Source organism: Rhinatrema bivittatum, chromosome 7 (assembly GCF_901001135.1).
Source record: "Rhinatrema bivittatum chromosome 7, aRhiBiv1.1, whole genome shotgun sequence".
Lineage (NCBI taxonomy): Eukaryota > Metazoa > Chordata > Amphibia > Gymnophiona > Rhinatrematidae > Rhinatrema > Rhinatrema bivittatum.
Genome location: NC_042621.1, coordinates 97,116,523 through 97,142,791, shown reverse-complemented (window position 1 = coordinate 97,142,791; position 26,269 = coordinate 97,116,523). Strand labels below are relative to the sequence as shown.

The 26,269-nt window shown below is 46.8% G+C and overlaps 1 protein-coding gene across 9 annotated transcripts in view; it reads right to left on the bottom strand.

Annotated features, from left to right (window-relative positions):
• The window catches only part of LOC115095290 (septin-7-like), a 194,297-nt gene that overhangs the window by 85,843 nt on the left and 82,185 nt on the right, over positions 1-26,269 (bottom strand). For all 9 annotated transcript variants that reach the window (XM_029608775.1, XM_029608776.1, XM_029608771.1 and 6 more), the window contains 2 exons: positions 18,172-18,289; positions 14,146-14,238 (listed from right to left, as the gene is read on the bottom strand). In XM_029608775.1, the coding sequence (XP_029464635.1) occupies positions 14,146-14,238; positions 18,172-18,289 (211 nt within the window). The remainder of the gene's footprint in view (positions 1-14,145; positions 14,239-18,171; positions 18,290-26,269) is intronic.

The following is a 26,269-nucleotide window of genomic DNA, read 5'->3' as shown; positions in this document are numbered from 1 at the left end:
GGATCTCGGAAATTACCTCAGGAATTCTCAACTGGGGGGGGAAGGACTTTTAGATATCACCGCAGGAGAGTGGCTCAATCTTTCTCTAATTTAAAAGTAGAATTTTTTCTTCTAAACGGAAACAGCGATCCCGATAGGGAAAGCACATCCACATTTGCTAGGAGACGGAGAGATACTGAAGGGCTGAGGTCACTGCAGGGTTGTATCTAAGGTGACGTCAGCTTTGAAACCTGAATCTGTCTCCATCTGCTAGAAGGCAGCACATAACTCATTGGTCCAGAGTCCATTTGGCTACATGCTAGGAAAACAAAATTCAATACAAAAATACTAAAAATACATTACATCACAAACATATGCCTCTTGAAAAAATTAGATACTCTCATTCTAGCTCACAAAAATTAACTAAAGAGTAATCCCCGGACACCTACACTAATAAACGTTTTGTCACAAATTTCAGGGTGCGCTAAACAAAAATTGCCCAGTATATATATACACACACCATCACACCAGGAATGTGGCATGAGTATCAGACATGGAAATGAAGGAAAAACCAAGGCATTGTCACCAGGGCAGCATTCAGCACTAAGCTGTGAGCATTGTACTATATAATTTCATAATGCATCATGAAGACGTCACCCGGAATCTAAAGGCAAGCCTAGAAGGAGCTCCATATAAAGCAGGATTGTTTACCTGTAACAGGTGTTCTCCAAGGACAGCAGGATGTCAGACCTCTCACATGGGGTGATATCATCTGATGAAGACCGGCAAAGAATTTTGATCTCAAAGATTCTAGAACTTTCAACACCCTATTGAGCATGTGCAGCTGTAGCCACCTCCCTGTCTCTCAGGCAGAGTGCTTCAGTCAGTGATATAGCAGATGCATGGAAAAACTAACTCCAAGGGAAGGCAGGAGGGTATCTTAAGACTTGACATCCTGCTGTCCTCTGAGAACACCTGTTACAGGTAAGCCACTCTGCTTTCTCCAAGGATAAGCAGGATGGCAGTCCTCACACATGGTTGAATCCCAAGCTAGAGGCTACAAACAGGAAAAATGGGGGAACCCTTCAGTGCGGAAACACCACCATTCTCCCTCCCTTTTTTGATGAGGCAGCCAACCTACAAGGGCTCTAGGAGGAAAAAAAAAGTTGGGTTTTTCACCTCAAAGAAACTGGTATGACAGACAGAAACCCTAATATGCAGCAAGTCGTCCAAAGGCAGGGGCATAATGCGAGCACGGGGCGAGAAGCCCACTGAGCCACAAAAACCAATAGAGTCAGAGTTTCTGAACAGCGACTAGCACTGTAGGCCTAGGACCCCTTGGGTATAGGCAAAGGGACAAATTACCAAGGACAAAAGAAAAAAGCTCTTGAATCAAGACCACAAAGTGATTTTTTTTTGTCTCTTTAATGTCACAAGACAACCAAAAATCAGCTGGGACTAGAGAACCCAACAGAAAGAAAACTGCAGTTCATTATCAACCAAGAAACACCACAGATTGGGCATGCAAAGCGACGCCCAAAGAATGTCCGAAAGGAACAGCAGGCATGAAAACCAAATATCCGCCCAGAGAAGAAGCAGCAAGAAGCATCAGTGTCTGCAGCAGGCTCCACCCACCCTACTACATGCAAGCGTGGCACGACCGGATGTGCATACCGTGCATTTGCACAGGGTGGCGGGAGGCCACAGGGCCGCTGGAAGAGCTCAACCCGACGGCTGCTGAAGACACCACAGACGTCTCTCTCCGGTGCCCTTGTTTCTTACAAAGCCGCAATCATTGCAGCTGTCAGAAACAACTATTCTCTGCCTCCATCTCAACCCCTGAACATCATGGCTCTCTAGCAGCATCCTCTGCCACTTCTCTTTGCCAGATCTATGGTTGCTTTTATAGCAGCACACCAGCTGCCATTTCCTGCTGCCTCAGTCCAGGGCTGGGACACTCAAACCAAGGTTTTGGCAGCCCTGAATGCAGCACACACGCACACAAATAAAAACATGAGCCTCTCCTTCAGCTGCTGGCTGAAGGAGAGGCCGCCAGCGGAACTCAACCCACTGGCAGCTGAAGGAGAGGCCCTGTGCTTTTATTTGTGTGCGTGTGCACCCGCGCACAACTTCCGTTCTCCTCCCCCAAAAGCAGGAAGGCCGTTGGGTCGTGGTGGTGTTCATCCCACCACGGCCTGATGACAATAGGAGGTCCTGTATGTATATGTCTGACTTTGTATGTGTGTGTGAGAGCATGTGTGTGTGTGTGTGTGTGAGTGAGAGCCTAAGTGCCTGTGAATGTGTCTGTGAGAGTTTGTGTGTTTGTGTGCCTGTGAGCCTATGTGTTACATATAGGCTCTCACAGGCGTGCGCACACACCCACACAATGCATCTGTGAGGGAGAAGGAGCCTGTGTATGTGTGAGAGAATATGTTATTGTGCATATGTATGAAGATTTTTAAATCATTATTAGTTTTAATTATTGGGTGTAATTTGATGTTTCTGCTCTTTTGAAATATTTAATTTTTTTTTTGGGGGGGGGGGGGAATAGAATTTATTTTAATTATGGAATTTTTTATTCATCAGATGTTTTGAAATATTTTATTGGTGCCTAGGAAATTTTGGATACTCGTTCATTAACTGGTCTGAAATATTTATTCTTTTTATGAATATGATTTTATTATTATAATTGATGTTTATATTTCTTGATATGTTTATTTAACGTTTTATAAAGAATGGTAATGCTCCTGTTTTTCCATTGTTGATCTGCATATAGAGGCTGGCTTTTTGTGGGTTCCAGTTCAGTTCTTCTCAGCACGTTTCTGTTTATACGTACTGATCTCTTCATTCTGTATTTGGTGAGGTTCTGTCTGTGTTTTGCATATGTGACAGAGGTGAAGGGGTGGGAGCGTGTCAGTTTTTTAAAATACAGATTGCAGGAGGGAGCTGGGTTTTATTTGATGGGCTGGGACAGAGACTGAATGAATCGGGAGGGGGGGGGGGGGGGCAACACAGTGATTGTTTGCACAGGGCAGCAAAAATCCTAGCACCAGTCCCGACTACAAGCACAAGGTCAACCGGCATAAAAACCAGAGTGCCAAAGCATGAAGGGCTACTCTTCCACTGGGCGCCCCATGCCAAGACGCTGAGCAGAGCAGAGAGCTGTGACTGAAGCTCAGCTAAAAGATGTACTTCATGATCAAGGGAAGCCAGGCAAAAGGGAGGCACCTAGGCTACGGATCTAGCCCAAGCAGGGAAAGGATACCATATCCTTCCATGACAGTATATGTGACAACCACTTCCATGCAGCCCCTGGCTTCCTCCTGGTCTGTCTGACTGAAAGTCAGAAGAAGTGAACACCACATGGATCCCTGGGCTGCAGGACAAAGGAAACAGCCTCCAGGTTGTTGAAAATGAGACTTCCCAACCATATGAATTCCCTGCCAAACTCAGCAGGGAGTTGCCTCTGAGGCACCACAGCCCACGGGGCCCATCTACTTTCAGTAAACATAGGCAATGTATACTGAAAGAGTCCCAGACTCTAGGAGGGTGAGAGTAACCTGAAGTAGTAGTCCATAAACCTCTCTCCTGAGAGCAAAAACAGGAATGCTGCAAGAGGCAGCACCTGAGGAAATGGACTGCCTTTCTGATCTTGGCACCCTGAGTGTACCAGAGGAGGAGCACTCTGATCAGCAGAGTAGAGTGCCCTCAACCAAGTAGAGGAAGTAAACCTATGGCTCGAGAAAATGTCATGACACCTAAAGGGAAACATCCACATGGATAAGACCTGCCTTGTCAGCCAAACGCAAGCGTCTGCTGACAGGGTCAATTCTGATAGAGGAAATAAGAACCCTTAAATGACTGCAACATGAGTATCAACTTTTATGAGATCCTCCACCACTGATCCAAGGTACAATAGATATGGCAAGCTGTCGGAAGGCCAACAGGTCAATCAAGAAATAGAGGAAGGAGAAACCTCCCCTCAGAGGTAAAGTGCCACCCAAACTCAATACCAATGAGTAGAAGCGGCTCAAAGTGAGACTATGCATGTTATGCTCAGCAGATATCCAAAGAGGCACTCTGCCCACGTGAGAGGAATCCACAGCTGCTACTGGGGAGGAAATTGCTCTATGAGGAGTTCTCATCCAGGTTGCTCATCACCCGCCACAAGGCATCTTCACTGCGCAGTAGTGAAATGGTGGAGAGCTCAAGATGGACCGCCTTCGGATCCCATGCAAAAACAGAGGACAGCTGCCATTCAGAGGCTAAGCCAACTTGGAGAACAGGGCGTGAAAAACAATCCCTATCCTGAGCAGAAAACAAGGCACTGAGAGGGAATCTCCAGAGGGCACCCCTCGAAAGCCAATAGTCAGACTTCTCATCCCTGATGTGGAGGGAGAGTATACTACTCAAATGGATTAAATTGATTCCAGAAACTCTCCCACTCCCTGGATGAAAGGGGACACAGTCGTCAACTTATGAGGGTCTATTGGTGACAAGAACAATCATTGGTGGCTGCCAAGTGGGACACTAGGGCCAATATGGCAACCTGACGCAGGTAAGGACAGTGAACCTGATCCAGCCAGCCACATTGCTGTACTAACTCATATGAATCAAGGGCTTTATCAATGCCCCAGTTGGAGCCATGCATTGGAGAGGGAATGCGCCCTGGAGGCTCCCCTCTAGAGAGGGTGTCCAGAACTTAAGCCAATAAGGGAGGAAGCCCGTAAGGCCCCGTCCCCTCCTAATAGGGGGAGGTATCCCTGATAGCAATCCCAAAAACTGAGTGAATAGGAATGCATTCTCATTCAAGACATCTCAGTTCACCTGCGACTGTGTGATGTCTTCCAGTACAAGAACAGACAGACACACATGCCAGCCAGCACCTAGGAACGGAGGCACCATGTCACCAAATCTGCATCCTGTAACAGTGCTGTGCACCTGCACCACGGTACTCCATCCAGCCGACAGTGACATGCATGCATGGAAAAACGAAGTGCCCGAGGGCCTAGCAGTCCATGCTATAGTCTGGACGGTCACAACAACTGCAGCAATGGAAGGCTGAGGCTCTTGATAGCGATCAAGAGCCATTGCAATGATGCCCCTGGCACAGGCTGTCCAGCACGGAAAGTATATCTTGTTATGCATGGAGACTATGCGAGATACCGGAGACACACTGTATGGCACCTACCACAATGCAATGGAAGAAATGGCATCCAAAGTGTCTACAGCACCCAGGCACCTTCCACAACAGGAATGGCGCCTGCAGCATCAATGGTAACACAGATGCCCCCCGGTACCCAGGAACTCCATGGTGCTGATAGCAATGGTAGTGCCCTGGTGGTGTACAGGGCAACTGGAGGCATAGAAACTCCTGCCAGTTGAATACCACCTCCATTGCTCCACTATCTCGATGATGCTCTATGCTTGTAGCAGCGCTCGCTGTACTCGAGCAAGGGCAATGGCGCCGACTACAACACCCTACATCACTTGGAAGCACCCTTCAATGAAGGTGTCCTGCGTGTTTACATGCTCAGTGGTGAGGGAACTCATGGCACTCAACTACGTGGAAAGTGTCCCCAGCACCCATCAGCACGCCTGGTGTGTGATGGTGTCTATGGCAATCATGGTGCTTGAATGCAGCCATTGCGTGTGGTAGCAACCCAGGTGCCCAAGGCGAACATGGCATCAATGGCAACCATGGCACTTGACTGAAAACTAAGCACTCTAAAATAACCATGGCGCATGACAGGTGCACAACTACACCAATGGCCTCCTCAGCATTCAAGATGCCCATGGTGCTTGATGACATCCATGGCATTCAATGTCGAGGCGCCTGGTGCTCGATGGTGTTGAGGACAACCCTGGCACCTGACAGCAGGTAGGGCCCTTGACAGTGTCAAGAGCGTCCATGGTGCCCCATGGCACCAAAGGTGACAAAGGTTCACCTAGCACTTGATGGGAGTGGTGGCACCAGGTCCTTTGATGGCACCTTTGACGCTCTATGGCACCCACGGTGCACCTCTGAACAGCACTGATAGTGCTCGTTTGCACCTCTGACACTCAATGGTGTCAATGGCACCCATGGTACTGGATGGGATCTGCGGCGCTAGCTGGTGCCCCCAGTATTCAACTTGTTGGCAATGATGGTGCCCATGGTGTTTGATGGAACTTATAGCACTCAACTGCACTCTGGCATCATAAAGGGCCACCATGGTACCAGATGGCACCCATGTCACTCGACTGCATCTATGGTGTCAGTGGTGCCCACTGTGCTTGATGGTGCCTGTGGCCTTGCTGGCATTGATGGCGCCATGCCAAAGTGCTCAATGGCACCATTTGCTGCCTGGCAGCATCAATTGTGTCAGTGGCGCTCATGGTGCTCGTGGAGCTTGCTAGTGCTCATGATGCATGATGGCCACCATACCTCAGTGCTCAACAGCACCTATGCCGCAAAGTGGCACCCATGGTGCTTGATGGTGTCTGTGGTGCTCACTGGCATTGCAGGCACCCACAGTGCACGACGGCCTCCATGACGCTCGACAGCATCAATGGTGTCCCTTTACCCTTTATCCAGGGCGCCGACTGGCATCCATGTTTAATGGAGTCCAAGGCACTCAATGGTGCCCCCAGTGCTCAAAAGCAACCGCATCACGCCGGAGCTCGACACGCTCCTGGGGCCATCCGTGCTTTGGCACAGATGTGCACAGGCAACTGATGTCAGGCATGGCAAAGAGTGCATTAGTGAGCTGATCGCCTAGGCTCATGCTCACCCTCTCTCTGAAGGAGATGCCATGCCAGATCGATTTGACAAGCAGGAGGGGAGGGAAGGCTACGTCATCCAGGGAATCAGCCACGAAGACTAGCTCCCAGGAGTGTGGGTAAGATGAGCACTCCTCCCCACGGGAACATCTGATCCTGAATTCCTTCATTGAGTCTATGTCAATGCCCAATGGTCATACAAAACTTCCTGGAATTCCTGCCTGGGTAGGAACTCAGGCAAGTCCCCAGGCCAGAGGCCTACTCAGATCACAATGGACAGCATGCTGACAGTCTGAACAGGCACCTGACAAAAGCAAAAACAGACAAGTTAAGGAGAGGACACAGGAATAAGCTGCAAATACAGCATTTTTTAATTAATGGGAAAAACCTCTGTTGGCTGCACAGTGCACGAGGCCCATCATGCAGCCAACAGAGCTGTGCTAGAAAGAGAGAAAAAACAAATTAAACCTGAACTATTATAAAAGATGAGGAAAAATGACCACCACAAGGTTCTGCCTGAAAAAAACAAACAGCTGCTTGCAGCTCCAGAACTAATACAACATTAGTTGTGAGGAGAACAAAGCTGAACCACGACAACATAGAAAAGGAAAGACCAAGGGATTCTGTCAGAGACAGTGAGGGGACTACAGCTGCACATGCTCAGTACAGCATGCTGAAAGCTCTAGAATCTTTGAGATCAAAGTTCCATGCTGGGATCCATCGGATGATATCACCCCATTTGTGAGGAATGCCATTCTGCTTGTCTTCAGAGAAAAAAATATATGGCTGAGCTTCAACAACTGAAATGTTATGATCGCATCCAATATATCTAGCACTAAGAACCAGTTATGGTCTCTTCCTTGAAATGGTCAAAAAGAAGTTACTTAAAGGCCAGTATGGGGTATTTCTGCCTCTGTACTATTCAAGCAGAAACTCAACATTAGGGGGAGAGTAAGAGAAAAATAAATAATATTCCAAATCCTTAGCTCTTTAGAGATCTAAGAGAATTACACATAGCTAGGATGTGTTAGTATTCAACAGGCATGGCAATTCAGTAAATGCAAAGATGTAGGAACCAGCAAGGAAAGAGAAATCACAGTTGCTTACCTGTAACAGATATTCTCCGAGGACAGCAGGATATTAGACCTCACACATGGGTGACATCATCAGATAGAGCCCGAAGCAGAAAACCTGTGTCAAAATTTCTAGAAACATTTGACTAGGTACACTGAGCATGCCCAGCATGCCCTATACACGCGACCACGCGATGTCCCTCTCCAGTCTCGTAACAGAGAATTACGATAAAAAAACCAGGAGAAACCTAACTCCGCGGGGTGGTGGGCGGGTTTCATGAGGACTAACATCCTGCTGTCCTCTGAGAACACCTGTTACAGGTAAGCAACTCTACTTTCTCAGAGGACAAACAGGATGGTAGTCCTCACACATGGGTGAATTCCTTGCTACAGGCTACTCTCCAACACAAGAGGAGACCAAAAAGACAACTAACCAGGTGCCAATGGGCCCTAGGTTGGGAAAGTTGGTTTCGACACCTCAAACAGGTTCTGGAGGACAGACTGGCCAAACCTACTGTTGCATCAGCCATCCCTATTCAGACACTAATGTGATGAGAATGTGTGGCGAGATCTCCATGTCACAGCCTTGCAGATCTCCTTCAAGGGGACTGCTTGCAAGTAGGCCACTGACACTGCCATGGCTCTGACAGAATGAGCCTTGACATGACCTCCAAGATGAAGTCCCACCGGGGCATAACAGAAGGAGATGAAATCTGCTAAGTAACTGGATAGTGTCTGTTTGGCAACGGCAACACCAAACTTATTCTTATCAAAATAAAGAAAAAGTTGGGTGGACTGTCTAAGGGCTTCTGTCCATTCCAGATAGAAGGTTAAGGCTTGCTTGCACTCCAAACTGTGCAGTGCTTGTTCACCTCGGTACAAATGGGGCCTGGGAAAGAAAATTGGCAGGATGACTGAGTGGTTAAGATGGAAATCCATCACCACCTTAGGCAGGAACTTAGGGAGCATTTGCAAGACCATCCTGTCATGATAAAACTTAGTGTAAGGTGGATAAGTCACTAAGGCTTGAAGCTCGCTGACCTTGCGAGCTAAAGTGACCTTCCAGTTCAGGTGCGCTCAAAAGGAGCTTTCATCAGCTGAGCTAACACAATGATGAGATCCCAAGACACAGTGAGAAGACTAAGGGAAAGCTTCAATTGAAGCAAGCCCCGCATGAATCATATAACTATAGGCTGTACAGAGATGGATGTGTTAACTACACCATAGTGGTATGTGCCAATTACAGTAAAATGAACTCTGACGGAGTTGGTTTTTAAGCCAGCCTCCGAAAGGTGTAGATAGTAATCCAGCAGTTTTTGTGGAGCAGGAGAATGGATCTAGGGCTTTCTGCTCACACCACATGGAAAACCTCCTCCACTTCAGTCCATAAGACTTTCTAGTGGAAGGCTTTCTCTAGAAGCCACCAGGACCTGAAATACATCCTTAAGACGGCTGCAGAATTAACCTCTCAACATCCAAACTGTGAGCGACAGGGCCTGGAAGTTGGGATGCCGCAGCCTGCTCTGATCATGCATGATAAGATCTGGGGAAGTTCTCAGACTGATCGGTTTCTGGATGGACAACTCCCGCAGGAGCGGAAACCAGACCTGTCTCGGCCAATGAGGGGCTATGAGGATCACAGTCCCTCTGTCCTTGCAAAGCTTCAAGAAAGTCTTCGCTACTTCAGAAATCAGAGGATATGCGTGCAGCAGACCCTTGCCCCAATGATGGGCCAGGGCATCTGAGGCTGGTTTGCCATCTGATCTGGTCACGGAGCAGAACTAAAGGCACCTTCCTGTTGCAGGGGGACGTGAACAGATCTACGTCTGGCTTCCCCAGTGGCGGAATATCTGATTTGCTACTTCCTGGTTCAGGGACCACTCATGGGGTCTTAAGGCTCAACTTAGCCTGTCCGCTACCACGTTTTCGGTCTCGGCCACGTACATGGCCCTAAGCACCATCCCGTTAAACAGGGCATACGACCAGATCTGAACATCTTCCTGACACAGGAGGTATGAACCCGTGCCTCTTTGCTTGTTGACATACCACATGGCTACTTGGTTGTCAGTGTGGATCAGGACAACTTTATTGGACATTTGATCTCTGAAAGTCCATAGCGCGTACCCGATTGCCTGGAAGTTTATATGACAAGAACGTGCCTAAGCAGACCACAAACCCTGGGAGCCGAGCCCATCCACATGAGCTCCCCACCCCAGGATGGATGTATCCATGGTTAGTACATTTGAGCAGGGAGACTCCAAAAGGAAATCCCCTATTCTAGATTGGAAAGTAGCCACCACCAGAACAAGGAGCTCCTGAGAGACTGGGTGACCCAAATGCAATCCTGGAGGCTCTGAGTGGCTTGGTGCCACTGTGACATCAGGGTTCATTAGGCTCTGCACATACGTAAGTGTGCCAAGGGAGTGTCATGGACGGTTGCGGCCTTGTGGCCAAACAGCCTCAATATGTGCCAGGCTGTTTGCTAGCTCTGTTGAGCTTCTGCCCCAATGGATGTCATGGCAACAGCCCTCTGGCACGGCAGAAAGGCCTTGGCTTGAGCTGTGTTTAGAAGGGCTCCGATGAAGTCCAATTGAGGTGACTGATTGAGATGGGACTTTGGGTAATTGAGAACGAACCCTAGTGACTCCAACACCCAAATGGTCAAGCACATGGAACTGGTGGTCCCTGCCTGAGACATGCTCTTGTCCAGCCAATCGTCCAGATACGCGAAAATATGCACTCCCAGTCTATGGAGGTGCGCTGCCACCATGGCCATGCATTTTGTGAAGACCTGATGTGAGCCCAAAAGGCAGCACCCACTACTGGAAGTGCTGTTTTCTCACCACAAATCGGAGATACTTCCTGTGACCAGGGAAGAACTCGATATGGGTGTAAGCGTCCTTTAGTTTGTGGGAGCACAGCCAGTCCCCTTTTTGCAAAAGGGGTATCAAAATGCCCAGGAGAAACTATTTTGAACTTTTCCTTTTTTAGAAACCTATTCAAGGCCCTCGGGTCTAGGATGGGATGGAGTTGTTCTGTTTTCTTTGGAATCAGGAAGTACCTGGAGTAAAATCCCTGCCCTCTTTGCCCTGGTTGTATGGGCTTGACCGCTCTGGCCATTAAGGGAAGAAGGAGAGCTCCATTCATAGTACCTCCTGATGAGCTACCGGCCCCCAAAATGGGCATGGAGGAAAATTTGATGGGACACCCAATAGGTTCAATTGGAACCCCTGACAGATGATGGATAGAACCCACTAGTCCAAGGTGACACTGAGCCACTGATTCACAAAGAACCATAGCCTGCCCCAACCAGAGGGTCCATCATCCTGAGTACGAGCAACTGGCTTACGCTCCCTATGGCCCAGTCAAAACCCAATCCCCGATGTTGACTGAGGAGCTGGCTGGGGTTTGAGAGCTCTCTGCTGCCTGAGATGGCCATGGGAGCTCTGATGGTGTGGACAGGATTGAGGAGGTGGAAGTCAGTACTTCCTTTAAAGAAAGAAAGACTTCCTGGGTCGACTGCCTCCTAAAGGAGGAGGAGGATTCCGGAGTATTGGCAGAGAGTTGTTGGAGAGTTTCATGATGATCCCAGATTTGGGCCACAGCATCCCTCACCCCATCTCCAAAGATATTTTTTCCAGTATATGGCACGTCAGTGAGTCTTTCCTGTACCTCTGGTCAGAGATCCAAGGCCCGCATCCATGCCATCCTGCAGGCGCTGATTCCCGCTGCAGAGACCCTCAGTGCAGTCTCAAAACCATCATAGGTTTCACGTACCTCCTGATTCCCCCACTCCTGACCCTTGTGCACCAGCGACACGAGGATGCCTTGCTGCTGTTCAGGCAGCTGCTCAGCCATCTCCTGCACCTGCTTCCAGATGTCCCGCGAGTATTGGCTCATATAAAGCTGGTAGGCAGCAATGCGGGCTATAAACATGGCACCTTGGAAAACCTTCCTCACAAGAGCATCCATTGCTTTGTAGTCCTTCCCAGAGGTGCCAAGGAATGGGTCTGAGAGTGCTTGGCCCTTGAGGGTGGATTCAACCACCACAGACTGGTGAAGCAGCTGATGTTTATTGAAGCCGGCAGTCTTCTGGATGAGGTAAGCTTCATCTGCCTTCTTATTAACAGGAGGCACTGTGAGGGAGTATTCCCAAATCCTCAGCAGCAATCCTTAAGGATCTTGTGTACCAGGACCACCATGATCTCCTTAGGAGGCTCCACGAACTGAAGGATCTCAAGAATTTTGTGCCTGGTATCCTCTTCAGTTAAAAACTGTAATGGGATGGCCTCCATCACCCTCACAAAACCCGCAAAGGTTAGGTCCTCAGGTGGAGACTTCCTTCACTCATCTGGAGGAGAAAGGTCTGACAGGAGACCATCCGAGTCCTCGAAGGATGACTCTGATTCCCCCCCCCCCCCCACCAAGGGTCATAGGGACCCTCATCCTCACTGTATGCCACAGGGGATGGGGCCCTAGGTGCTCGGCCTACATCCAGAGGTGCAGGCATCGATGGAACTGGATGGGAGACTATAGGCCTCGACATCTCCACTAGCCTCGGTGGAGCTTCCTTAGAGGAGGAACTGGTGATGACAACTCTATTGATAGGGGGAGGCCTCAGTGTCCCGCTAGGCACCAGTGCCGTCCCAGAAACTAATGCCAGCTCGGTCGGTAACACACCAATAAGCACATCGAGCTTCCCCAGAGGCGGTATGAGGAGTGATGGCACCAGTTCCGGAGCCGTCGGTGCCATGGGACCGAAGCCCTGCAGCGCCCATTCCACTGCCAGCTGGACTCAACACACCAGCTTCTCCTCGAACATTGCTGATGCCAACAGCGACTGGGAAGGAGGAGGGATGGCCAGGTCTTCCTCAGACCCACAAGGAGGATCGGCAACTGGCATCAGGACTAGTGGAAACAGTCGCAGACTCCGGGCATCGATGGAGGATGGGTGCTTCTCGACACAGGGTTGCTTCGAGGGTATCACGGCAAAATCCGATGCATCCCCGTACCCAGCACCATGCATCAATGACGACCAGTGCAGATGCTTTTTAGACTTCCCTCGATGTTCAGCCCGGTCCTTCCCTGGTGCTGAGAATGATTAACCCGGCATCCTCAGACAGACAGCGATTGGTCTCTGGCGCCCCTATCCACCTGCGACCTCGAGAGAAGAGACAGTCCTGCCAATGTTGATGACTTGTGTCCACTGGTGCAGCTCAGAGGTTCCTCGATGCAGATGCCGATGGCTCAGACTTCTTGGACCTGAAGAGCTGATACATGCAATGCTCCCCCCGGGCAGAGGATGCAAACATCATGAAGATCAGTGATCGACATGGTCCTTGGGCACTGGGGCCATCGGCAAAAACTGTACGTGGCCATGACAGGGTGAAATAAAAGGGAAAGACTGACGACAAAACTGTGAGCGTCAATGGTAGACGGGCACCGAGGCATCGCCACCATGGGGGGGGGGGGGGGGGGGGGGGGGGAGAACAGACTTCGAAAAGAAACTCACCCGAATGCCAAAAACCCTGACTAGGGACACTACAGGGAGGCACTGAGAGGGACCTGATGATGGACCTGAAGCAAATAAATGCGAAAAACCAAGTTTTTGACAAGAGTTCAATCAAGTTTTTTAAGAGTTCAATCAACCCTCAAGGTTCACAGCTCTGTGGAAAAAAAAAAAGACACTGGAGAGGAACCCCACGTGGACATATGTTATAAGGCATGCTGGGTATGTTCTGTGTGCATGCGCACCACAAGTTTTCCACATCAGGCTCCATCTGTTGATGTCACCCATGTGTGACGGCTACCATCCTGCTTGTCCTTGGAGAAATAAAGAACAATCGTAAGAAAATTCTTAAGAAAGAAATCAAATTAAGGAAGTAAAGGCAGGATTCCCCCTATATAGGCTCGAGGTACGGATTGAGAGCAAGAACATTTTGGTTTCCTACAAGAGAGTAAAGAAAAAAAACTCGCCTGTACTTGGTAAGTTGGTAGTGCTAAGGAATATATCATAATTGAAAGCCAGCATGAGAGAGGTCACTATTTGACATAACACTCAGATCAAAACTTGGTGATGGTGGAAAAGGACCTAGGTTTCATCTCTATGCTTGGGGTAGAATAAAAGAGCCTAAGGTGAATATAGATGTTGAAGATGCAGCTCCTAAGAGTAATGGAATCCAAAGTGTACATCAAGGCACTGACCCTCCCCTCCAGTCACAATCTCTGTATGCTTTTATCCTCTGAATCACTTTACTGGTCTCATCTGTGCACACCCGACCTCCTCTTCATTGTCTCCCACCCTCACCCCAAATCCCTTACATTCACACACCTTTATCCTCCGGGTCAATTTATTGTCTTCATCATCATCCATCTCTGGAAATTCATAAATCTTTATCTTATGCTCCTGGATTTCTTTCATGATCTACACTCAAAACCAAAAATAAGATAAAATTTAAATTACATTATAAACATTTTCAATTACTTATTAAAGATATTCATTTTACCTCTAACTTCCAGCTTACCTAGTCTATCATCTGTCCCCTACTATGAATTCCTAAACTACATAATACTAATTCTAAGTTTTTTTGCAGGCTGAGATACCTTTAATTGGACCAACAAAAGAATTATCCAGCAGTATCTAAAGCTCATGGATATGATCTTTGGATAATTCTTAGGTTATACCAACGCTATTCATTAGTTCTGAGCAGTTTCTTTAACATCATATGTGAAGCATTAGCCAAATGCATCTTATAGGAACTTTTATTTATTTACTTCCGCTTTTCCAAATACTCTGCCCAGAGCGGATATACTATGATAAACGTTAAGTAACAGTCAGAAGACTACATTTGAGGCAAGACGTCTCATTTCTATGCACATTAACATAAGCATTTAAACACAGCCCTGAGCAAAAGAAAATATTTCACATTGCTTCAAGGACACAACATACCACTAAGAGACATACATATAAACAACTCTTGCGCAAGTTCACATCAGAACAGCCACTAGCGAGAGGCATATGAAGGCATTAAAAAAAAAGTCACTGGTACACACATATAGACACCTCGTCCCCAACTGAACCAAAACATATGAGTCAGATAAAATGTGCTCAGAGTTTTGTAAAAGGAACAGTTATTAGCAAAACAATTATTTTAAATCATTCAATTAGCAATGAAAACAATTAAGATGTCTCTTTCTGTTCAGATTTTTGATTCATTCCAGACAAGATATTCATGTTAAAGACTTAAAGCCTCCTGTCACCACCATTCCAAATCAAGAGCATTAGAAGCCAGAGCAAGCATCACACAGATACATGTAAAGTAAAAACAGGCAGCTGAAGAGAGGAATGGGGAAAGGATGTGTGTGTCTTTTACTCCAAAAAAGTATAAAAATATAAGAAATAAAAATGTACTAAGACAGGACCAAAATGAAGAAAGACCTAGTAACAATCCTAAAAGATGAAGCAACCAAGTCAAGAAAAGTGTGAGAGTTTGTATCCAGAGGACTTTCTAGATAATGTCAATACTGTAAAGAATGTGACATCACACAAAGGTGCCAGCCTAGCTGTATCCTGTCCTGCTGAACTGCAAGCTAGAAATAAGAACTCAAATATATAATGAGGGTAAGAAGGGACAGGAGAGGGGAGATCATATATTTATTCTCTCTCGGGCCGATACAGTAAAAATGCGTGCGATACAGTAATTTAATTTATTTAAATTAGGGCCCGCGGTAAAAAGAGGCGCTAGGGACACTAGCGCGTCCCTAGCGCCTCTTTTCAGACAGGAACGGCAGCTGTCAGCGTGTTTGACAGCCGATGCTCAATTTTGCCAGCATCTGTTCTCGAGCCCGCTGACAGCTACGGGTTCAGAAACCGGACGCCAGCAAAATTGAACGTCCGGTTTTCAACCCGCGAGCCGCAGACTGCTTTTAATTTTTTTTTTTTTTTAAACTTTTGGGGCCTCCAACTTAATATCGCCATGATATTAATTTGGAGGGTGCACAGAAAAGCAGTTTTTACTGCTTTTCTGTGCACTTCCCCGGCGCTGGCAGAAATTAACACCTACCTTTGGGTAGGCGCTAATTTCTTAAAGTAAAATGTGCAGTTTGGCTGCACATTTTACTTACTGAATAGCGCGGGAATACCTAATAGGGCCATCAATATGCATTTGCATGTTGCGGGCGCTATTAGGTTCGGGGGGGTTGGACGCGCGTTTTCGACACGCTATTACCCCTTACTGAATAAGGGGTAAAGTTAGTGTGTCGAAAACTCACGTCCAATTGCGGGTTAACAGTGCGCTCCGCCGAAGTGCACTGTACTGTATAGGCCCGTCTGTAAGCAGTGAAAAAGATTTTACAAACCTGGAGAAATAAACATAGATGATAACTCTTATCAAAGCTTTCACCCATGGTTATTTTAGGCACCTACACAGCACAGAATAACCATACCCAGCGTCTACCTGCAGGTACTACGAGAAAACACCTGCAATGAATACTCTCAATGACAAAAGCCCCATGCCCTGGCTGCCAACTCTTTCATCCATTCAATCTCACTTGTGCTGTGAGCAGTGATTTAACACTGGTTACTCTAGCGCCAGTAGGCAAGTGTATCAACTAATTCCTACTTTCCAAAAGCACAGTAAACCAGACCCAGACTATAGATCTTTTGCAACCTGATTCCTCATTCTCCTTCCTTCCCCCTATGCCATTCAGTTCTCTCTGCTTATGCAAGAGAAATCTATCCAGCACTTTCAGACCGGTATGACAACAGCTTGCTATGTTCAGGCCACAGTCAGTGCCAGCCTCCAGATCTGGCCTAATGTTTGTGTCTTTACAAGCTGTTGCTGTCCAGATGCTCAAAAGGGAGACCTAAAAAAAACATAGTACAACAGGAATTATGTGATCAGTAATGTTAAACTGACGTTTTCTTCTCCTCTAAAGAGGGAGCTAACACACTCTACCCTGAACAGATCATATAATCTCAAAATGAAACACATGTATCCCTAAGGATTTCAGTCTGTTTTCTGCACTTATTTGTGGGAGAATTAAAAATTAAGCCATGATATATCAGTTATTTTTTTTATACAGTGCCATGTGTTTACATAGCACTGTTAATTATCCTTTTCTAAATCATAGAACTGTTAATTATCCTTTTCTAAATCAGGAACAGAGATCATACAGTAAGAATAGAGAACATCACATCACAATGTGAGTGCAGAGGGTCAGGGAACAATGTTCAGGACAGAGAACTGCCGACCTTGGAAGAAGCTCACTATAGCAAGTACCAAATGCCCTGCACACACCTGCACCCGCAGACCTACTCTCACAGCCCCACGCTGGGAGGAGCTTCCAACAAAAGGTGGAAGCAAAGAAACTTCTGTCCCACCCGGCATGCCCTGCAGGCTCTCTCTTAAAGGAGAGCCATGAAGATCAGTTCCCAAGATTTTGAACAGGACATTTGCCTCCCTGCATATACTGAATCCTCCTCTAGCTCCCTCTTCCCTTCTGTATGCAGCAGTTTGGCTTCCCACTTAATTGAGTCCTGGTTTTGCCCCATTTCATCTAGGAACTTGTAAGTCCTGCTGTGGATAGAGATAATGGAATTGAACGTTCATAGAATCAATGGTGGATAATCACAACTTGTCCAGTTTGTTGGGACAGACGGCAGTTTCGCATGCAATCAGCAGTGTCTCACTGGCCTCATTTTCTTTGCATGTAGACACCAATCACAACTGCTCTCTCATTCACTCTGACTACAGACCTGTGAATCTTTTGGACAATGGTGAATTCGGTTTGCTCCAAATATCATCAAAGTCCTTACAAAAACCTTAATGACAATGCAGTCGATATTCAAAACGCATTCAGTGCTATTTAGCCACATAAGTATAGCTTACGCAGTTAAGTAGCAGCCACTGAATATGGGCCTACATTCAGGGGCTAAAACGTTTGCCGCATAACTTATGGGCACGTAGTGGGTGGATCAGGGCAAAGACAGTTAGCTGTATAAATTATGGGCCAATAACCAATATTTAGTCTTAGCTGCATAAGTTATGTGGCTAAGTTAGATATGCCTTAGAGCATATCTAACTTAGCCAGCTTTGAATATTGACCTCTAAGTGGCTATATATATATATATCAAGGAATACTAGTGCAATTTTATGGATGATTGTAGAATTATGCTGCTCTGGTCAGCAGCAAGTCAGGACAATGAGTCTTGTTGTTTCTCTCCATGGTCTGTTCCTCCTCTTCCTTTAGCAAACTTACTTCTTGAAGGTCTGGTATTTCCCTGATATCAGCACAGCCACCTTATCTCTTTCATGCCCTCTCTTCCATGACCCTTCCTTCTAATTTGTTTCTGTACCTGTTTTTTGAAAGCCTGGCATTCTTCTGGTGTAAGCGTATCTGCCTTTGCGATCAGCGGGATTATGTTCACTTTATCATGAAGCCTCTTCATAAACTCGATGTCCAATGGCTTCAGACTAAAAGGGAAAAAAAAACAAAACACACCACATACTAAAATCTCAGAACGAGGAGTTAAGCCTGATGGCTTAGTGTTTAGCACTAATGGGAGACTTAGGGTCTGTTCCTGGCTCAAACATCTACTGCTCCAAACTGTTGGGGTTTGAGATTTTCCTAATATTAGCACTCACAGCACCATGGACGCTTAAATCAAACACTGCTCTTACAGCAACATCTAAGGTCCGGCTAAACAGCTGCACTGGAAAAGCAGCTGCACTGGAAATGCAGCTGCCCTGCTCGACAATCCTGCCGCAAGAATGGTTTTAAGAGTAGCAGCTTTACCTTTTTAACACATACAAAAGATATACAGGTGTGGGAGAGGCACTCTTACAGACCTGACAGTGTGAAACTCGGCAATTCAACTACCACATTTCATTCTCAAATCACAAAATCTTACCTCCCATCATTCTGCCTGTGATACAAGGTCAGAGACAGACAGATGGATAGGCACAGTCTCCCCATAAGATGTTCTTGTTTCCTTTTTGTCTAGGCAGGCTGGGTTATGCACTCTAGCCAGCAGATGGAGTCAGATCACTGATTTGCTGATGTCACTCATATATAAGTCCTAAGGTGACATCAGTCTGCCAGTATTCTCCGTCTCTAGCAGATGACGGACAAGCATACCTACTGTGTATGTAGATAGGCCCGTCAGGCTGGTAATAGATGGCTCCTGAGGTGATAGCCTGCATCCCCCTCCTTCAGTTGAGCAGACAGTCCTTGAGCTGGCTTTGAGGAGCTCCAAGGTGAAGGCTATTAGCCCCCCTCTTCCGAATGCTCCAGAATTCCTTCCAGCAGAAGTAGGAAGCTTTGGACTCAAAATTCTCCTCTCTGCATTTCTCCCCTACAATGGATTTCCCCTTCTCGGTCAGCTAACTGTGCTTGGAGATCTTAAGTTAAAAAAAAACAACCTGCAGCATTTTTCTACTGCAGGCATGACTCAGGGCTATAAACGCTTCCCGGGCTGGGAACGTCAGCAAATCTCTTCGGGAGCAGGTAGATTCAGGCTGGCTGATTTGCATGTGGCCCGACGCTTCTCTTGTCACTATTTATTTTTTTCAGTGGCAGAATTTTACATGTGCTTTCTACGCAGCTGAAAGAGAAATGGCCGCCATTTTGATTTGCAGCACTGCATGTTTCGCTGATGTCGTCAGGCAGTAAACATGGGAAGAGGCTTCCCATATGTACAGCCTGCATAATCCAATCCAGCCTTCCCTTTCATTGGCCTGTGCCTGAAATGCTGGAGGCTCAAAGGGAGTTGTCTATAATTGACTTTAGTTCTGCAGGGGCCTCTTCCTCTGAAATAGAGAGGCCAGCAGAAGGGGACACCCAAGAAAGCCTCTGGAATCCCACTCCCCTATCCCTCTTGCCTAATTTCCATGGGAGCTGATGATAATCTTAGATTCCTTTTTTCTAATCCTATGATAACAGGAACGGATCTGGCATCATTGGGTGGAATTTGTTTTTTTAAAGGTCTGCAGACTTTTTGCAGAAGTCAAGAAGAATGACATCCAAAGTCAAGAGAAAACAGCTGCAGCCACCCTCCCTGAGGAGCAAGAAATGCTCAAGACCATCCTCTTCCCCCTCCGAGGCATGACAAGCACCGTAAGGGAGAGGAGTAGGATGAGATGATAGAAGATGAGGATCACACTCTCTCAGAGAACTCTTCAAGTGACTGTCTCTTCCCAGGTGACTTAGGAGAAGAAGCCTTGGAAGAAGGTGAAACAACACCAACATGGAGCCACACATAACTATGCTGCATTTATTCCACTTGGATGATTTGTCAGGCTTGTTGTCTCAAAATGCTGAACGCACTAGGAATGGAGGCAGGCAAGCTGGATGTGACAAAGACTCAGAAGAAAGATCCTATTATGGTCAGTTTGCAAAATACATCCTGTTTCTTTCCTCTTCAAGAAGCGATTCAGGAGCTGAATCATGCACCAGAAGCAAATTTTAAAGGGGGTAGGTCCCTGGCAGGGATTTATGTTCTGGATCCTAAGGCGAGCGATAAACTTCGGTTTCCAAAAGTGAATGCCCTGGTGTGTGCCATAACCAAGAGAACCATAATTCTGATGGAAAGTACAGCAGCTTTAAAGGATGCTCAGGATAAAAAGATCGAAGCTATCTTGAAGCAAGCCTACGAGGCGATGGCCATGAATTTGCAGGTGTCTGCTTGTTGCTGCATGGTAGCGTGGGCAAGTTTATGTTTGACCCTGGATGCCCAGGAAATACTGGTGAAGATGGCCCTTATTTAGAGCCAGGGGCGACTTTTTTGGAAGATGCAGGCTATGATTTAGCGTGCACCATGGCTCGAGAAGTCGCATTGGTGATAGCAGCTTGACACCTCCTGCGGTTGTGCAATTGGTCGGTTGATACGATGTCTAAGTCAAACAACCAAGTTGCCATACAAGGGCCAACTTTTATTTGGGGAACAGTAGGAAAAGATGGCAAATCGATGCAGAGACTCCAAGATTCCACGCTTGCCAGAGGATAGGAAGTCAACTCTGTGCTCCTCTTTCTCTAGGAGGTTGTTTTCAGGACTCTCATCATTTTTGCTCCTTCAGAGGTTCAGGAACGCAGAAGTCTCGGTCTTTTGGGAGGTCTCAGTCATTTCAGATGAAGAAGCTGGTAACGATGGAAACTCCTGTGCTGGAATTTCCCGTTCCTCGCAATGAGACCTTGGGGGGGGGGGGGGGGGGGGGGGGTGTCCATCCTCTGATTCCAGAGATAGGTGGCTGTCTATCTCAATTTTATCAAAGGTGGACGCATATTACCTCGACCAGTGGGTCCTGGATGGGGTGAAATATGACTACACCCTGAAATTTTGCCAGTTACTTTTCGACCCTTTTGTGGTTTCCCCATGCAACTCAGAAGTAAAGAAAGCTGCTGTACAAGCCACTCTGCAGAGGCTGCTCATGCTAAAGTCTGTATATTTGATTTATTTCATAGTGTCCAAGAAGGAGAATACTTTTCACCCCATTTTGATGGAAGCTTATTTGCATGTTCCCATATGAGAGCAATCATGGGAATTTTGGGAATAAGCTTTTTGTGCTTCGCGGTGCTTGGTCGGCATTACCAGTTTCAGGCTTTGCCAGTGAGGTTAGCTAAGGCACCAAAAACTTTTTCCCAGATAATGGTAGTGGTGGCAGCCACTTTGCGCAAAGAAGGCATATTGATCCATTCAAAACTGGATGACTGGTTGGTCAGAGCCAAGTTGGCGGAGGAAAGCCAGACTGTCTCTCTTAGGGTGGTACAGCTTTGAAGGAGCTGAGCTGGGTAGTAAATCCAGCCAAAAGCAAGTTTCAACCAATTCAGAAACTTGAGTATTTGGGAGTCCAGTTTGATACAGCTCAAGGCAAGGTCTTCCTTCCAAAGCACTGTATCCAGAAGCTTTGGGAACTGATTCTGGCCCTAAGGGTAAAGGTTTGCCCCTCAGTGTGGGATTACCTGCAGACATTAGTATCCATGACAGCGACGCTGGAGGTGGTTTCATAGGCAAGGGCACACATACAGCCCCTTCAGAAGATGTTGCTATCTCGATAGAATCCTCAATCTCAGAAGTACATGGTGAGGCTATCCCTTCCATCAGAGGTGAAGCAGAAGTTGCTATGGTAGATGAAGAGAGACCATCTTGCCAAGAAAACAGACTTGAAGATACCAGATTAGATAGTAGTTACTATAGATGCAAGTCTCCAGTGCTGGGAGCTCACTGCTAGGAGCTAGTGACACAAGGTCAATGGGCTTCCGAAGCGATATCGTGGTCCATCAATCGACTGGAGGCTCGAGCGATTCAACTGGCATTCTTAAATCTGCAGACTGAATAAGAGGAAGAGCAGTGAAAGTGATGTTGGACAATGCTACTGTGGTAGTGTACATAAATCAAAGAGAAACATGGAGTCAATAAGGTTTCTCTGAAAACAGACAAATCGCTGCCCTTGGCAGAACAACATCTTTATGAACTATCAGCAGCTCACATTGAAGGGGTGGCCAATGTTCAGTCAGATTATCTCAGTCATCACAACTTAGATCAAAGAGAATGGGAGCTGGCAGATAAGATCTTTCAGCTCATTGTCTCTTGCTGGTGTTGCCCCTTTCTACATCTAATGGTGGACCACCTCAATACGAAGGTTCAAAGTTTTTTCAGTTGAAGGAGGGACTCCAAAGCTCTCGGGATTGATGTCCTTGTACAGTTGTGGCTGAAGACAGATGCTGTATGCGTTGTCCTTGTGGCCAATGATCGGCAGGTTACTACAAAAGATTGTGTGACATCCCGGGTTAGCACTTCTGGTGGCTCTGGACTGGCCACACAGGCCTTGGTTTGATCTCCAGTGGCTAAGTGTAGATAGTACCTTGTGACTGCCGATGCAGAAGGACCTTCTGCATCAAGGACCGATCCTACACGAAAATCCAGTTTTGTCTTACAGTTTGGCCCTTGACAGGGCTCAGCTATCGAGACATGGGTATTCTTCGGCAGTAGTGAACACCCTGTTACGGGCTTGAAAATTTTCTACATCTTTGGCTTATGCCAGAGTCTGGAGAATTTTTGAGGACCAGTGAAAAGAGAGATCGAGTCACCCCATTAAGGCTGGGGTGATCTTAATCTTAGACTTTCTGCAAGATGGTTTGATTAAAGAGCTGGCCCTTAATATGCTTAAAGTGCAGGTTGCTGCTTTGGCCTGTTATAGAGGGTATATTCAGGGTAAACCTCAAAAATCTAGAAACATCCAGATGTGAGGGCTTAAACACATTCAGCCTCTATTGTGTATTCTGGTGCCACTCTGGGATCTGAATCTGGTGCTATTTTTTTTTTTTTTTTTGGCGGGTCCCACTTTTCACCCCTTTAGACAGCTTTCTTTGCATTTACTAACCATGAAGACTGTGTTTATGGTTGCGATATGTTTGGCAAGGAGAATTTCAGAGTTTCAGGCTCTTTTGTATCGGGAGCCCTTTTGGGTGATTACCAGATACGCAGTTTGAATTAGTACTGCGCCTTCCCTTCTTGCCAAAGGTGGTTTCAGACTTTCATATGAATCAGTCCATTCCTTACAGTCTTTGGACAGGTTACGGAATGAGCAAGACTGTTGTGTTTTGCGCCCCTTGGGTGTTAGAAGGCATCTGTTACAGTATCCTAAGATCGCTAACCCCATTCAGCCAATGGATCATTTGTTTGTCCTGTATGGTGGGGTTAAGAAAGGGGGGGGGGGCAGCTTCTCAAGCCACTGCTGATCGTTTAATTAAGGAGATAATAAAAGTGGCTTATATGGTGGAGGAGAAGCCCTTGCCCAGGTAAATTAGGGTTTATTCAACTACAGCGCAAGCAGGGCCCTGGGAGGAATTACAGTTGATATCTCCGTGGGAGATTTGTAGAGCTGCTACATGGTCTTCCTTATATATCTTTTCCAAGTACTGTTATTTGGATTTTCGGGCACAGGACGACATGTCATTAGTAAGAGCAGTCTTGCTGGGCGTGTGGGCAGCCTCCTACCCCTCTGGGAAGGACTGGTACATTCCACTTGTGTGGACTGGCCTACCTAGACAAAAAGGAAGGTGAAATTACTACTTACCTTATAATTTCCTTTCCTTTAGGATAGGCAGGCCAGTCCACACTCCTGCCCGGGACTGCAGGGGCTATTAGTGCTCTTTGAATACCTGGTTCTTTTTTGGGGGGACTTTTCTTGACAGCAGATATCTGGAAACCAATAAAGGCTCCAAAACAATGAAGATCTGGGTAAGTGACAGTTTTGTTTCTTTTTCTGCTATTGTTAATATATTTCCTTTCTTGAGCCCAGTACTTTTGATTTTTTGGAAGTAAAAAAAAAATAATAATTGGGGCAGGGAGTTCAGCAAATGATGGTGCAGTTTGAGTTTTCATCAGTTGTCCATGGTAGGCTTTTCCAAGAATACTGGCAGGCTGATATTGCTGGAGAACTATATATACGAGTGATGTCAGCAAGTCAGTGATCTCCATCTGCTGGCTAGAGTACATAACCCACTTCTGTGGATTGGCCTGTCTAGCATAAAGGAAAGAAAATTATCAGATAAGTAGTAATAGTCCTAGGGGAATTTGCGCAGAATTCCCCCCAGCACAGAATTGCCAAATTCTGTGCAGAAATTCTGTGCAGAAAATGGCAGCGGAGACCTCAGCATGCTGAGAAGGGCACGACGATGACGGCCCCAGCGCTCTGTTTGCAGCGAAGATGAAGGCCCCGGTGCGTCGTTTGCAGCGAAGATGAAGGCCCCCCCTTGTGTCACGGGATGCGCTCCGCTCATGGTGAAGACAAAGGCCCTGGTGAGAGCGAATGTGTGCGCGTGTGTGAGAGGAGAGCGAGCGTGTGAGAGAGCAGGGGGAGGGAGTGTGAGAGAGAGAGAGCAGGGGGAGGGGAGCAGGAAGATGTGAGAGCATGGGAGGTGATGGGGGGGGGAGGGGGAGGATGCAGATATGAGGAGATTGTGAAGGAGTGTGTATGTGTGAGCGAGATTGGGAGCTGGTGTGTATGAAAAAGGGATCGTGTGTACCTGAGGGTGCCAGCCTGTGTGAAGGGATTGTGTGTGAGACAGAGCCTGTGTGAAGGGGTGCATGAGAGAGATATATATGTAGCCTGTGTGAGGTTGTATGAGTGAGAGAGAAAGGGAGTTCATGTGGGTGTGTATGCAAAAGAGAAGGACCCTGTATGAGGGGATGTGTGTGTGCGAGAGAGTGAGGGAGCCTGTATGAGTACTAGAGAGAGGGAGCATGTGTGTGAGAGAGGGAGGGGACAGAGGGAGCCTGTGTGAGGAACTGTACTGAGAACGGGGTCAAACTCTGAGACTGGCAGAGTGGAAGAGATTGAGCCTAGAGGTGGAGGGGAGAGATATTGGCAGGTGGAGGAGTTGAGGCCTGAGAGGGCAACGTGGCCAGGAGAGTAGGGAGAGCAAGTGGAAGGGACACTCTTACAGTGAATTTCTAGGGAAATTCTGCATCTAAGTAATAACTTTTTTCTGTATTAATTTAAAATGTAAATACTTAAAGGCTGTCATGTAAATTGTGTTTTCCTTGTACGTACCCGGATCAGTCCAGACTGCTGGGTTTTGCCTCCCTTCCAGCAGATGGAGACAGAGAAAAACTTTGAGAGTGCCCTCTCTTAACCTGGTGAGCCACCTGCTGCTCCTCAGTGTTTCTCTGTTTCCAGCAGCTGGAGGTGGTGCAAACCTGTGGTTCTGATCCAAGCAAGAGAAAAAAAAAAAAAAAAAAGAAAAAGGTTTTGGTGATTGGAAATTTTCTAGGAGTCTCCCAGGGAGTTGTGAGGTCCTGGTGGGACCATCCCTCCCAACCCCTCCGACGAGCAGGGGTTGGGAGCCCCGAGCTTTGTTTCCACTGCGGCCGGTAGGGTGATAGCTGGGGGTCCAGCTCCCTCCCCCCTCACTTCACTCTCCTACTGCCATACCAGACTCTTCAAGAAAAGTAAAGTTTAGTAAAAAAATATTTAAAATTCTGCAAATCTAAGTAACAACATTTTGCTGTACTAGTCTTTAAATAATTGCATTTTAAATTGTCATGTAAATTGTGTTATTTTGACCAAAATAAAGTTTGCTGAATTTTGCAGAATTTACGTTTTTGTGCACAGAATTTTAAATTGTTTTGCGCAGAATTCCCCCAGGAGTAGTAGTAACTTCACCATACTTTACACAAGCATGCCTAAAAAGGTCAAAGGTGATCCCTTTCCCCGAAAACTCACATCTCAGTTTACAAAGAGAAATCTCTTCTCCCCTGTACACAGAGGGAAAGTGGAGAATTGAATTTCTCTGTCAAATTAATTTCCCCTTCTAACCTGCCTTCCATCAAAGACATTCCCTTCTAGCTGAACTGCCCCCAAGCTCATCTGCATTGGTGAAGTTCAATGACAACATTCCCAACAATCCTCTCTCTCACCACAGAAATCCAAATTTCTCTTTAGCAGAAGAAC